Source organism: Magallana gigas, chromosome 2 (assembly GCF_963853765.1).
Source record: "Magallana gigas chromosome 2, xbMagGiga1.1, whole genome shotgun sequence".
Taxonomy (NCBI): Eukaryota; Metazoa; Mollusca; class Bivalvia; order Ostreida; family Ostreidae; genus Magallana; species Magallana gigas.
Window position 1 is genome coordinate 20,030,056 of NC_088854.1, and position 15,309 is coordinate 20,045,364.

Consider the following 15,309-nt stretch of genomic DNA (forward strand, 5'->3'; position numbering starts at 1 on the left):
TGTATTTTTCAGAAAAGTAATGTCTAAGATACACTCATGCCGAATTTCAAGTGATGATTCTTAAAATAGCGGAGATACACGTCATTATTCTCTCGAAGTCGCCAGTTTATTTTTACTCGGACATTTACCGGTCCAGGGCTCACGATGGGATTTTGCCTATGAACAACAGCAGTATTGCAAAAAGTCGAGAAACATTCGCACTAATCTTTTAAAATCTCACATCAAACGCACGCTACTTACATCCTTAAATTCCGATAAAATTCCTTAAATACTCTCCAAACTGAACTTTTATTCTGCAGCCACATCAACTTCTGACCAGGCCGGCCATTGTGGTAGAAAATGTTAAACTCAATTTCATTGGTTAATATTCCTGATGGTCCAATCAGAATCAGTCTTTCTCGAAGACGTCAAAATGGCTGGCCCTCTTAGAAATCAATGTGGCTGCAGAATAAAAGTTCAGTTCGGAGAGTATTTAAGGAATTTTATCGAAAGTTAAGGATGTAAGTAGCGTGCGATTAGTGCGAATGTTTCTCGACTTGTTGCAATACTGCTGTTGTCATAGGCAAAATCCCATCGTGAGCCCTGGACCGGTAAATGTCCAAGTAAAAATAAACTGGCGACTTCGAGAGAATAATGACGTATATCTCCGCTATTTTAAGACCCATCAACTTGAAATTCTTAGGTGGCAGGGGACAGTTCTTTTGATACAATTCATTGTAGCCAAGGGATGTTTGTCTTCGGAACTCTGTAACTAGAATTTCCTCTGTTCCAATTCAGTACAAATACCTGTAATTCACCCTTTATAAGGCCAATCACCAATTTCTGAAGAAAATTACTTGTCAAAACCTAGCTGTAAAATTCTCTACATACTGGTTTTTTATGAGATTATGACCCTTTCATATTCTGCTAATTTTTCATAATTTTTCAGCTTTTTAGACCTCCCTTAGTTAATTCCCTGCAGAGGGTTGACCTTCCGTACCGCGTGCATGTTGCACTATCACATGTCAGAAACTTACTGGTGTATAGTTTACAATGTCCCATCAACATACTTTTCGTGTTATTTTACCTCCCGTCTGTAACTTGCAATTTCACTATGTAAAGTCAACACAACAGTCATAGCCGCAGGTTTCGCATTTTACGTACGTAACATAAGGGGCCTACATATTGCATATCAATTTCAACAAAAGACACCCCTCTAACTAATGATAATCATTAAAAATCATTTCATGAATATTAGAAACACTCATAAGCCTGCAAGTACAGCAACTCTCAATTTTACAAAAATATTGACCGGGTACTATATTCGAAACTGCCCCTTGCTACCTTAGATATTACTTTTTTGAAAAATACATGCATATTGCAAGTGTTATAAAAAATAATTGATTTATTAGGTTTTTGAAGCGAGCTGGTAGTTTTTTATCTGGGTCAGAGGTCGACCCCTTTCTTTATTTATGGTTACATTGAAATTAATGTTAAAACGGGCTTGACCCCTGTGGTCGGTCCTATAAAACACCAAGCGGTGCAGATAAATTATCATACCGCGCGTTAGGTATTCTATTTGCCTGCACCACTTGGTGTGTTATAGGACCACGACATCCATAAATAAGCATTCAGTGCTTAAAATTATATTCATACTGATGTCTGTTTGTATGAAATATATGTGTATCGTCATCATGAAGAACAGTCATCATGATTTAAATTTACAACCTGAGCGACAAGAAAGTGCATTGTAGTGTAATACACTAGATGATATTTCGCGCAAGCGCGGAAATTAACACATTACACATTAATAGGATAAAATGCTTAATATATTGAACCATATTTTATTTATTTTTTTATGTACTGTGTCCGAAATTTTTCATAATTGCTTACTTAACATATTCTTTAGAATTCAAATTAAAAATAAAACACGACTGCATCGCTGGATATTTAGAGGAGCGTGCAAAGTTGAAAAATCGAAACTGAAATGGATGACATATACATGTACGTGGCCGTAATTCGTTTTGTTGCAACTGGCTGAAAAAAAACAATTTAACTTATTTATTTTATTTCAAACCAGTGAGTGGGTATCTAGTACGATGTATTTCTAAATGTTGTTCTTTAGGTCAAATATTGCTATAATTTTATCACTGTTTCAATTAAGAATTTAGGATAAACAACTGTTATGAAAAAAAACAATTTGGAGGAAAAGGGGGTCCCCATTCAATTTTTTCGTTTATGTATGCATCGTTACATAATTAATTCATATGGACGAAGAATACAATCTGTTAATTGTTTACAAGTTAATGATATGGTTTACTTCCGATCTGTCGTAGTATAAAAATGTTTTAAATTAAAAAAAAACCCGCTAGTTTATCAAATATTTATTTGCATATTTTAAACCATAGTTGTCAGGTCCAATTAAAGTATCTGCCCAAAAGTTAACTCGCCCTACATTTTCCGCCATGACGTTGATTAAGGTCTTTCCATCAAAATTAAAATCACAAAAAATATTCAATTTTATCTTTTATTAACTTTTGCATTAAGCAAAGATGTCCTAGTCAAGATATGAATATCTGCCCGCGACGCTTTATGACCTCGTCCTACGCTTTTCGCCAATACATTAATTAGTCAACCAGCGTTCTTGGTTACCCAGTTGTGGAAAGGTTTATCTCATTCTCTCACCAAAGGTTAAAACTAAAATCGCGCGTTCATGAAACGAATTGCCTAATTTTAATTATTCAATGTCTGTCAAATATTAACTTCTACATATACTTTAAGTAAGTTCCCAGTAAACATATTTTTTCAAGTAATCATCCAACATTATTTCTTTGCAAGCATTTATTTTGATGCAAACTCCCACTGACATGGATCCGCCAAAGCGTGACCACCACTTTACTCTCATTTTTGCTATTTTGGGCTGTTTTATCGAAAATGAAAGTAGTTTATTACTTAATTTAAGAATGATAACTTATCAGGTAAACTTCAGTTATAGCTTACGGACATCATATCACACGTGTTGAAATACAAAAGGTGTAAGCAGTTACTCTGGGGCAGGCATTTTTTTAGTTTAATGGCAAAATGTCTTAATTTAAAAGTGTAGATGCATGATAGCCATGATTGAGATCACACATACACAAAGAGAGAGAGAGAGAGAGAGAGAGAGAGAGAGAGAGAGAGAGAGTACGAACAAGCTGACATACACACAGACAGAAAGGGTGCTATAAATGAAGCTAACTGTACACCTCTTGCAAAAATTTAGTTTAACACTTAACGCTCTGTTTTGGTTTAACACTTCAAGAAGGATATGATATGTTGTTTTTTGTTTGTTTTGGGGTTTTTTGTTTTTTGTTTTGTTTTTTTTTTTTGGTGAAGGGGATCACTTCCACAATTTCAGTAAGGATGAGCAATGGGCCTCAAATCCAAGATAAATTTTAAGATAATGAGCATAACACGTAAAGCACAGGGGTTGACAGAAATGGTTTTGAATATTTCCATAAAGACTATGCTTGGAACTTTTAGATCAAATATTTCAATATGTTTATTTAAAAGGGTAAATTGCAGCGTTTAAAAAGGGGCGAGATCGCAGTGTTTAGAGAATTCATTTTTTGTAGTAAACTTGAAACTAGAAGAACACGGAACTAAAAAAACGGAAGTGAATGTCCGGGAAAGGAAGATGATGAAGGTCTTCTCTATATGAAATTTTTGTAACTGGTGATTTCGAAAACCCTGATCTTTCCGTCCTTGAAGTCGCCCACCCAGAGTCGATGTTCACTGTCAAACATAAGAGCAAATGGAGATCCAAATCCTATGTCGCATCTTGAAGCAAGGTACCCCAAAAATTGTCCAATAGGGCTCAAAATATGAATGGCATGATCCGCTCTATTCCCCACAAATATATCACCTCCTTCGTTGTGGCAAACTGGACCCGGAACGAAGACGGAGAATCGATCCAAGAATGTGCCACTTATTCCTAAAAAAACGCCAGTATATCTGTTCAGCAACTCTCCTTCAGGATCAACAATATAGACACATTTGTTTGCAGTGTCAGATACGCAGATCGTATCATTTGATTTACAATACGACATTGCTCTAGGCTTTCTCATATAACTTTCACTGGAAAACCTGGTTATCTTTTTTAAAAAATGTCCACGTCTATCGTAAAAATGAAGGGCCCCCATTTCATCATTGTTGTTGGTCTCCTTTGATTTAGATTTACCAGGCTGATCCCTGCACCAGCCAACACAAACAATTTGTCCGTTATTAATCTGACACACAGCTGTTGGGTTTAAGTTTTCAGTTTTTGTAAACAACTGGACATCTCCGTCTTCCTCTTTAAGGAGCATTCTTTCGTGAAAATGAGCTATGATTTTCTGTTCCATTCCTATGTCAATGATACAAGATATTCCTTGGTCGTAGAAACGTCTGTCCAGTTCAGTTCCTTCGATATCAACACGAACACATTCAGGACCGTAGCATGTGATGATTTCACAAAGCCCAGTTTCATTTTCATGCATATTACTGACAAAAATGTTTTGTTCGTCCCCTGGATAAGATGACATTGGTTTTATTGAAAAGGAAGATTGCAAAGTAGCATTAAATTTAGTTTTGATAAATTGTCCCGAAATAGCTAGATGAAATGGAAGAAGCCCGTCGTCACTGAGGTCTTTATCCTCATCCTCATCCGACCCGGAATCGGAGCTGACTTCATATTCATCATTAGAGAGCGTTAATGCCAATTTATGGGAGAATTTGCAAGAAGGACAAAGTTTCAAGTCACAATGGGAACATGGTTTTAAAGGAGTCCTCTCGGGACATAAACTGCAACAAAGTTTTTCATCAGGCTCTGGTGGTTTTAATTTCACAAAGTAATTATCAGGTAGCTTATCCAGACATCCAAAGAACTCCTTTTGCTTCTGTCTACATAGTGGACATTTTATCTCATCTCTGTTTTCAGATTTCTTCTGATAACTTTTTAAACATGAGAGACAAAATGTATGACCACATTTCAGATTTTTTGGTGTTGCAAACTCGTCCCAACAAATAGCACACACTTTACTGTCGTCTTTCAAATTGCAAGCCATTCGCTTAACCTAAGGGGAAAATGTAAGTTTTAGTTTCAAAAGCTATTTCATATAACTTAAAGTAAACGACGAGATAGCGGGACCAATTTTCAGGTTATTGTTTTTGTCACGTTATATATGAAAATATAGCTGTACACTTATGTATTCAAGAAACAGATGTGTTCAGAAATTGTTATGGAAGGAACAAAAATAAAACTTACTTTCTTTCGCTACACGTACGATAGTCCTACTTTCAATTTGGTTTTCACAAGAAATTTCTTTTTCTACATTTTTCCAAATAGCATTCGTGTTAATCTCAAGGGTTACACAAAAATAATGTGCGCGTTAAGGAAGCATTCAAACGGTTTTGTGTCTATATAATAAAAACTGTACTCGTATACAAACTGTAAAAATATCATTTTTTATTAAGAGCAAAATTTTGGCTTTATGAAGTGCCGGTATATAGTAGAGAATACTCTGCTTAAGGTATAATGTTCAGTACAAAATTATATACTAGTAATACATGTAATTTGAGGTCTTCAAGTCCTCATAGAGTTTTAAAAATTCCCAATTCATACACTATGAAATACCCGTATGACCAAAAGGTTGAATTCAGAAACAGATATCCATCTGGGTTTTTTTCTTCTAAAATAAAAAAAGAGACTGTAACCATACGAAAGAGCCCCCCTCCATTATGGCTATGTAAAAACTTTATTACCTACCGTGTCCTCACCGTTCTTTTGGGGATCATGATTTGAACAAAATGGAGTTTACTTGAGGATTCTTCCACACAAGTTTCAGATTTTCTGGCCAAATGGTTTTCAGAGGTTTTTTCTTTTTTTTTTTTGGGGGGGGGGGGGGGGGGTTCGAATCATTACCCCACGAGGTAAGGTGGGAAAATGATAGGTGATTGAAAACTTAGGGATAGAATCAGCTTAAAAAAATCAAAATTCATCTGGAAAGAAAAGTTGCAACTTAAGTAAAGCACCAGATTAATGTTTGAAAAGGAAGTTTGATGGTTAAAGAAACAAACCATAAGATCTACCTAATATATGAGATATTTCACCGTTGAAATTTGGGTATTTTCCTAAATTTTTATATAGAGCTCTTTTTCTAAATGAGACAAATACAGTCTAAAAATGGCCACTACCAACGAGTCCTCTTAAATCATGATCAATTGTGGTAGTGATCGAATATTTAATTCTTTAAATACTATATAAAGAACTTATTCTCAGAAACAATTAACCCACAAAAGTTGAAATTTGTTTTAAGCATCCCAAGGAAGTTTCGATTTAAGTTTTGTTCTATGTATGATATCCGGGGGGAGGATGAGGCCACGATAGGGAGTCAAATATTTACATTAGACAATATATACACTTAAGTAGTGAAAATTTCTTCTTAGGAGCAATTAAAATCTTTACTATGCAAGCGTCATGATAAATCGTTGATTCTTTTTTATTCAAACTCTCACTCCTGGATAATTCTGGGGCTTCAAAAGGGGTTAACGTTTAATTAAGAAATAAATATGGAAAATATGCTCAAAAACTTTGATGTGCGATGTGATATGATATGCACACATATAAGAAATGTAGATTCAAAATTGTTCAAACTGTGACATTTGAATTAATACTGTTGTCTCAAAGAGGTTCAAAACTTAATATAGAATCCTATTAGATTTGAAAAAGTTTAAACTATGATCCCACAAAGTCATAATGGTATCTCTGGAGAAAAAAATCAATAGAGGAATAGTAAATATATGGTAAAAAAAATCTTTTAAAGATATTCCTTTTAAAGAGACAGTACGACGCATCTTATCGAAAAACCGACTTGAGAAAAATTTCCGATCCGGTTCGGTATTTTTGTACTACTAATGAATGTATAAAATTTCAGAAAATTACAAAGTTCTCCATGCAATAAATCTAATTATTTCATTAAAATTAATAATTACGTATAACCTATCACATAAATATATCGCAAAGTGTTCGGGGTTCAGCCTTCTATACTTTTACGCATGCCTATTTACTGTAAACAAAACACATGCAGGGCTCGCGAAGAATCTCCTGGACAGGTTTGTTGGTAAAAATATGTCTTTTCTACTTCTCATAGGTAATAACTGTTCAAAGTTGCTACAACCTAAATCTATTTTTATAAATGAGGCCCCTTGAGGGGTTATTTGACATATTTATGTCTATTCATTTTAAAATGAACCTAAATTGGTAAACCATTTATAAATTATCGAGTAAGTAAGGATGTGTTTCATTTATAGAATCGCTTTAACTTCGTTTTCCATGATGACTGTAGTGGGACGAAGATCTTGTAGTTTTCAGCACGTGTCAATTACTGTCAATCAAAGTCCATGTGGTACAAATAAACGATATAAGATTATTCCGGTTTGTACGGCCCTTGAATTTCCGGAAGCTCATAATTAAATATGTGAAAGGGATTTTCATGTATTTCAACTATTGCAATAAACGTTATTTCTTATTTACTAACTATACGATAGCTAAATCTGAAGTTATTCACACGTGTTTTCAGCTGTACTGTCTCTTTAAGAACTTCAATGCTACAATATGTTTAATTTTTATGTATTAAAGCTTATTGATTTAGTTTTAATTCTAAACTGTTGAAACAACACTGGGGCCAAAATGGGTTCAATGTTTATCATACGTATAAAATATTTTAAACAAGATATACTCTACGTAAACTTCAAAAAAATTCTTTGATAAAAAAATATCGTTGTAACTCGACTGAGTTATGTTTTAATGAGGAAATCTAAGAAAATACAATGCAAATTGTGGCATTTAAGCATTAATATTTCCTATTTTACGATAGTTCTGCTTCTGATCTACAACTAAAATGTAATGGTTTTACAATTATTCGACATTTAACAACATGAGTTTACAATTTGACAAAACAAATTACTATTCAAATACTAATTCTTATTTCCCTGAATATTAAACACAAAATGTCTGCTTTTATGGGGGGGGGGGGGGGGGGGGCTATCCCCAACATTCTCCAACTAACTCCCTTACATGTTATTCGAAATAATTCGAGACAAAATATTAATGCATTAACACATTAGTCAAATATCGTATCTAGAACTCAAGGAGGCTGAGAAATAACGTTGCAATATCAGTAACGCTGATATTGGTGAACAACAGAGCAATGTGCTTTCTGATTGGCTGAAATTTTTTTATATCGTATAACGAATGTTGCTTACGTCACAGTTTGAACAATTTAGGCTTTTTTTAATAAACCGCTTTCCGGTTTATAAAGCGTAAATTGCCCTAAAGCCGTTTTATTAAAACAATAAAATGCTTTCTTTGGTGATTCATTCGGGATATGAAGGTAGCGATTTTGCAGAAAAAACACATAACTTGCGTCAGCGGGATATGCAATCTTTATCTGCAACGACCGCTACCTTCATAACCCGCATGAATCATCAAAGAAAGCATTTTTTTGTTTATATTTACATTCTACTATGTTTTTCCATTAAATTCAGTGATGTTTAAATGCCTCTAATTGCAACACCTATTCATTGCGTATGAATTTACAAGACTAGGTATTTACATAAGTCGTTCTCAAACAGTGATTTCTATGTTATCGGTGTAAAATACATTTTATAAAAGTTGTCAAAAACATCACGTTTTACAGTTATTCTTCAAAAAATTGACTTTATTATGAAAAGCAAAATTTTAAGAGTTATTTTTCATGGACTATATTTGCATGCTCGTCGATCTCATCTCAACAGTCTTTTAAATAACCAAGTTAAACCGGTTTTATAAACAGCTGTTCTTGCTGTTACTAATTTACTCCCTCCGTTATCTGCAATTTATATCGATTTATTTAAGTAAATAATTAATTTCATCAGTAAGGGAATGTTAATATTATAGCATTAAATGATTTATTTTTGACGTCTTCGTGTCAATAACTGCCGTCAGGTGAGCAGACAAATTATCATAACGCGCTTCCGCGCGTTATTCAATTTGTCTGCTCACCTGACGGCAGTAATAACGGCTGAGAAATAACGTTGCAATATCAGTAACGCTGATATTGGTGAACAACAGAGCAATGTGCTTTCTGATTGGCTGAAATTTTTTTATATCGTATAACAAATGTTGCTTACGTCACAGTTTGAAATATTTAGGCTTTTTTTTAATAAACCGCTTTCCGGTTTATAAAGCGTAAATTGCCCTAAAGCCGTTTTATTAAAACAATAAAATGCTTTCTTTGGTGATTCATTCGGGATATGAAGGTAGCGATTTTGCAGAAAAAACACATAACTTGCGTCAGCGGGTTATGCAATTTTTTTCTGCAACGACCGCTACCTTCATAACCCGCATGAATCATCAAAGAAAGCATTTTTTTGTTTATATCTAAATTCTACTATGTTTTTCCATTAAATTCAGTGATGTTTAAATGCCTCTAATTGCAACACCTATTCATTGCGTATGAATTTACAAGACTAGGTATTTACATAAGTCGTTCTCAAACAGTGATTTCTATGTTATCGGTGTAAAATACATTTTATAAAAGTTGTCAAAAACATCACGTTTTACAGTTATGCTTCCGCGCGTTATTCAATTTGTCTGCTTACCTGACGGCAGTAATTGACATGACGACGTCAAAAATAACTTATTCAATGCTATAATAATATGTTTTACGGTGCGACCGTTGGGGCGAGCACAGCATGTGATCAAACAATTAATTATAATAAATTAATAAAATAAAATTAACAACGTGAAATTTGAATGCCAAAAAATAAAACATACCTATTTTTCAGTAAATTTTCATTATTCATAGTTTATAAGATTTGTTATAATTTATTTATATGTAGAACAATAGTTTAATCTCAGATACAATGTTGTTAAATAATCAAGATTTTAATATATAAATATTCATTGCACTGCATCTCCTCTTTTAAAGTGATTGTGATTATGATTGATTGATTGATTTCCCCCTTTTTTTTGCAGTAGACATTTTTTCTTAAACTTACATATAAAACTTGACTCATCATAGAGCTCCCCCCATGCTAAATTTTTTTTCATTTTTGTCAATTTATACATAGAAAATCGACTTACCATGGATTTGCCCCTCCACTTAAAAAAAATAATTAATGTTTAATTTTATTTTTAATTTACGCTTAAAAATATTTGCTTATCATGTTAAAAGAACATGGTGTTGTCCCCCCCCCCCCCCCCCCCCCCCTGCATGTAATAAATGGAAGTGAAAATAAAGAAACCATTGAACTGCTAAAGAGCTAAAGGATTAGAATTTTCATGATTTATTTTTCTTTTTGCTTGCAAAGATTTTTTGGATGAGGCTGCCATCCACCCACCCACCCCCTTTAAAAAAAGGCGCTGCTACGTATAACGTTACGTTTCAGGAAATTACCGTAATTATAGTGAATAAAATATTTGTGAGCATTCATCCAAATTAGTGCAAGTTGCAACTGTTTCCTGTATCTGAAGAAATGTCCTTATTCGTCAGCTGTTCTTTATCTTAGCCTTTGCAAGATTTTAAGAGGATTTTGGTCATTTCAGCAGATTTACAATAACTTCAATTAGAGTAATTTCCCCTTATCAGTGCTTATTGTGACGTCAAAGCTGACGTTGGTTAAGTGTCGTCTTACTCTTTAAAACTCCCCTGAGAAATAAAAGTATGCGAAGTATACTGTTTTATTTACTTAAAAAGCATGATGTTCTTAAAATTACACATCTTATAAGCTTTTCAAAGGTTTTACTTTGATTCTCGGGAGAACGTGATGTTGGAACGTGAGGTTGGAAACCATTGGTACTATGAATTGTGGGTCAAAATTTACTGACTCCGAAAAAATATATCGGATCAATGTGGTAAACGTTTGTGACCTCACACGATTATTTTTGATTGAAAATGTACTGAGGTGAACTTTAGAGGTAACATTGACTGTATGTCGCTTACATCGTTATTGTTTTGTCTTGCTGATTCTCGTGAGAGTGTGAAGTGATAAAAATTGCCATGATTACAGGGAACTACTGGGACGATTAAAACGATGCATTACTGGTCCGATTTACTGACGCCAAAAAAATCCGTTGAATGAATGTGCAACTAGTCCGAATTTTCTATTCACACACGCCTTGCCGGTAGAGCTCGCTTCGCGCCGGCGCTGCGCGCCGGCGAGCTGCGCTCGCTATTAACATATATCTTTTAACTTATTAATAAATTGATTATGAAAAGTAAGTAAACTTCACTACATTACTGTTAATGTACATTAGTACGTTAGCTAAAAGAAACAGCCAAATACTAGTAGTCTCCTGTGAGACCTTGAGTCTAACATCATCATGATTATTTCGTACAGTCCGTGATTTCGATAGGATTAGACCAATCGATAAACGAGCCGTGTCAATTTCAGACTTGTCAATTTCTTCTCAATTTCGACCACTTGATAAACGGGGCATGTAAATTTCAGTCTGGCTGTTTCTATAGAGCTATGAATTAACTATACATGTTCGTAAGAAATAGAGGGAATAATACTTGGTAGAATCTGATGTAAATATATTCGTATAAATTAAGTAGATATTATCAGATTCATTCCTTAATTATGATGCATGACATTTAAAATGTTTGTAGAGATATCTTCCCAACCAAACTATATACTTTTATAAAATTGCATAATTTATGGGCCCATTGGGGTGGAGGTAAAAAAAATTACTATTTACATTTCTCTTGACCTTCAAAACAATTATCATGATGCCGGGAAAATGGTTCTAACGCGTTTTTGAAGGGTGATACTTGTAGCAATGAAAATTACAAAATGTCGAAATTAAACCTGCCCAAAAGGTAATACCGATGACATTTACAGTGTTTAATGAAATGAAAATTATAATAACGATATTACATACAGTTATAAAACCATATATAAGTACTAATGATCATATACGACTTCTTTTTGTTATAATTTATTTTTTTGTTTTCATTTTCACAATAATATATGATTTCATAAAGAGGGTAATATATATAAGAATTTTTTGGCATTCTCACTTTCACACTCTTTCTCTCTCTTACATACTACATTCTCTTCAGAGCAAACATAAAGGATATATATATATATATATATATATATATATATATATATATATATATATATATATATATATATATATATATATATACACACACGCATATACACACACAAATATAAATAGAACAGTTGTTTACCATGTTTAAAATTATATCTCAAATATGTTTTTCCAATTTACCCAGAGTTTATTAAATTTTGTAATATCACATGATTTGATAGCTATATATTTTTCAACTTTATATTTGAATGACAGATGATGTAACATTCCAACAATGTCAGGTTTTTTGTCTTGTTTTGAACAATTAAAAATGTATTGCTTGGAGTACAGAATAATAAAATTAACTACTTTGTTGTAACCACTGAATGGAAGTTCACCAAATAGTACATTTTTAACATTAGAGCCAACTCTATTTGAAGTTTTTCTATAAATATACATACTAAGATTATTCCATATAGGAAGTATTTCTGAACATGTCATAAATACGTGCTGAATTGTTTCCACATTTTCCTTACAAAAAGCACATACATCATATGAAATAACATTAATCTTTTTCAAATAATAGTTTGTTGGAAGAATTCTGTGAAGAATTCTGTATTGTAGCTACTGTATTGAAGTATCAGTAGTTGTCTTAAAACAAACTTTAAAAAAATCTTTCACAGAATCATTTATATCTAAGTGAAGTGAAAGTTCAGTGTTCCATTTTTGAATTGCCTTGGGAACAATATCTTTACTATTAATGAGTTGATACAAAACTTTGGAACATTTTTCATTTAACAGTATATATCCAAAATAAAAAGGAATAAATGGTGAAAAATCTTTACTCACATCAGACCTATTAACTGACATGGTCTTGAAAAACTTAGATATTGCACTGATAACACTTTTAAATTGCATGGTAAAAATATTTGTCAAGCTAAATTGCTTTTCAAAATCATGTTGTGATAAAAAAGTTCCATCATTATTCAAAAAGTCACTAACTATTTTTACACCATGTTCATACCACAATTTGACATAAATTGTTTTATTACCAACACATATATTTGTATTGTACCAAACTGGCATAGAAAAGAATTTTTTCTTAAATATTATGTTATCCGAAGCTTGAAATATTGTTAAGTATGGCTGAAATACATCTTTCCAGAAAACATTACTACGTTTCACAATATTATGCATATATTTGTCACCAAAATCAAGCATATTTTTTGTAACCTCATTGCCATGGATTTCAAAAAAGATGTAAATCCATGGTTTCTTATCTTTAAAAAGTCTCCTAATCCAGGAGCATTTTAATGACTTTAAAAAAGTGTTAATTTCTAGCATTTTCAATCCCCCTTTTAAATAATCTTGGGTGATAATTTGTCTCTTCACTTTGGCAATCTTTGAATTCCATACAAATTCATAGAAAAGATTACTTAAAAAAGATAAAGTTTCTTTATCCGGGTTTGGGAGAGAAATAAAAAGATGATTAATCTTTGGATAAAGCAATGTTTTGGCTACAGTGACTCGACCAATGGGAGTGAGTATTCTCCTGTTCCACTGTTGTATCATAGCTTTAATTTTTGGTATTCGGATATCATAATTTAGGTTAACTATTTTTTCCAAATCTACAGAAAATTCTATTCCCAATAAACTAAATGTTGTACATCCCCACATTAGTTTCCATCTAGTATGGTGATATACTTGCTTAGAAATTTTCTTAGCACCAATCCAAACAATTTTTGTTTTCGAGCTGTTGATCTTTAGTCCTGAGAAACTAGAAAAAAAATCTACAGTGTCAAGTGCAGCAAAAAGTGAATTTGGTGAACCATCAAGTACTAAAGTTGTGTCATCTGCATATTGGATAATCTTTTGTTCATTACTATTAACCACAATACCTTTGATACTTGTATTTTGTTTTATTAGAATTGCTAAAATTTCTACACATAGAATAAATAAATATGGAGCAATAGGATCCCCCTGTGTACATCCGCTATATATATCAAACTGTTCTGAAAGGAAACCACACTGCAAGATTGATGCTTTGATCCGTGTATTTAAAATTTTAATCCATGTAATCATATTTTCCCTAAAACCCAAATATTCTAAAACTTTATAAATAAACTTCCAAGATATGGAATTAAAAGCTTTTTCAAAGTCTATAAGCACAAGTAAAGCAGGTAAATTTTTTGTTTCAGTAAAAGACAGTAGATCATAAACAAATCTGGTATTTTCTCCTATGTAACGACCTTTTATGAAACCAGACTGAGTTTCTGAAATCAAATAATTTAAAACAGATTTAATTCTATAACTGAGACATCCTGATATTAATTTGTATAGTACATTCAACAAGGTAATTGGACGCCAGTTTTTCAGATATTGTCTGGGTTTGTCCCCTTTTGGTAGACATGTAATAATTCCTAGCCTTTGAGATATAGGGAGCTCTTTTTTAACAAAAATATGGTTAACCACAGACACAATGTAATGTTTGAAATCCTTCCAGAAAAACTTAAAAAATTCAACAGTAAAACCATCACTCCCTAGAGATTTGTTATTTTTCATATTTTTCAACACATTATAAATCTCACTTTCCAATATATCTATGTTATTGTTGTGTGTTTCAACTTTTTAAATAGTTTTATTTAGAAAGTTGCGAGACTCTAGTGAGCAGAAATATTTGCTTGGTTTCTCTCCTTCTTCTACCCACTTAGCCCGGGATCTTATAATATGACCTTGTAACTTTTCTTTTCGAACTTTTTCAAGTTCAGAGTTTTTTTCATGCAAAAGCTCAAAATCAATATCAGACTGTGACTCAATATTCTCAATATCTTTCAGTAAGGTAATTTCAATTTTATCTCTTTCTTTCTTCTTAAATGAAGAATATGAAAATTGTAATACTACGGATCTCCATAAGTAAAACTTCCAGAAAAATACTTTGATTTATATCATCATCATGTAGATATTGATCTTGGACTTTATGAATAGTTTGTTTAACCTTTTCAATGTAAGTTTTATCTGTCAGAAGACTGTTATTAAACTACCATAGCCCACGGCCTCTTACAAATTTAATGAATTTTAACTCTAAAAGTACTGCAGAGTGATTTGATCTATAACCAGGTTTAATAGAAATTGTTTCTACAATGTTTGACAAGCTTTCATATATTAGTATGTAATCAAGTCGGCCTTGTTTTAGAGGATTAAGGGGATCATATACGACTTACTTCTTTCCT

General features: G+C 32.8%; 2 protein-coding genes across 2 annotated transcripts in view; one reads left to right on the plus strand and one right to left on the minus strand.

Annotated features, from left to right (window-relative positions):
- Positions 1-15,309, plus strand: part of LOC105320441 (dipeptidyl peptidase 2) — a 329,741-nt gene that overhangs the window by 248,699 nt on the left and 65,733 nt on the right. The gene's annotated exons all lie outside the window — the stretch shown is intronic.
- LOC105322676 (uncharacterized) lies at positions 1,648-5,417 on the minus strand. The gene is made up of 2 exons (XM_011421525.4): positions 5,264-5,417; positions 1,648-5,072 (listed from the first exon to the last, which is right to left on the minus strand). The coding sequence occupies exon 2, from the start codon at positions 5,061-5,063 to the stop codon at positions 3,672-3,674; it is 1,392 nt and encodes a 463-aa protein (XP_011419827.3). The 5' UTR covers positions 5,064-5,072; positions 5,264-5,417; the 3' UTR covers positions 1,648-3,671.

Bases quoted from the DNA above. Each gene is read 5' to 3' on its own strand.
- LOC105322676 (XM_011421525.4), bottom strand. From the start codon at position 5,063: ATGGCTTGCAATTTGAAAGACGACAGTAAAGTGTGTGCTATTTGTTGG.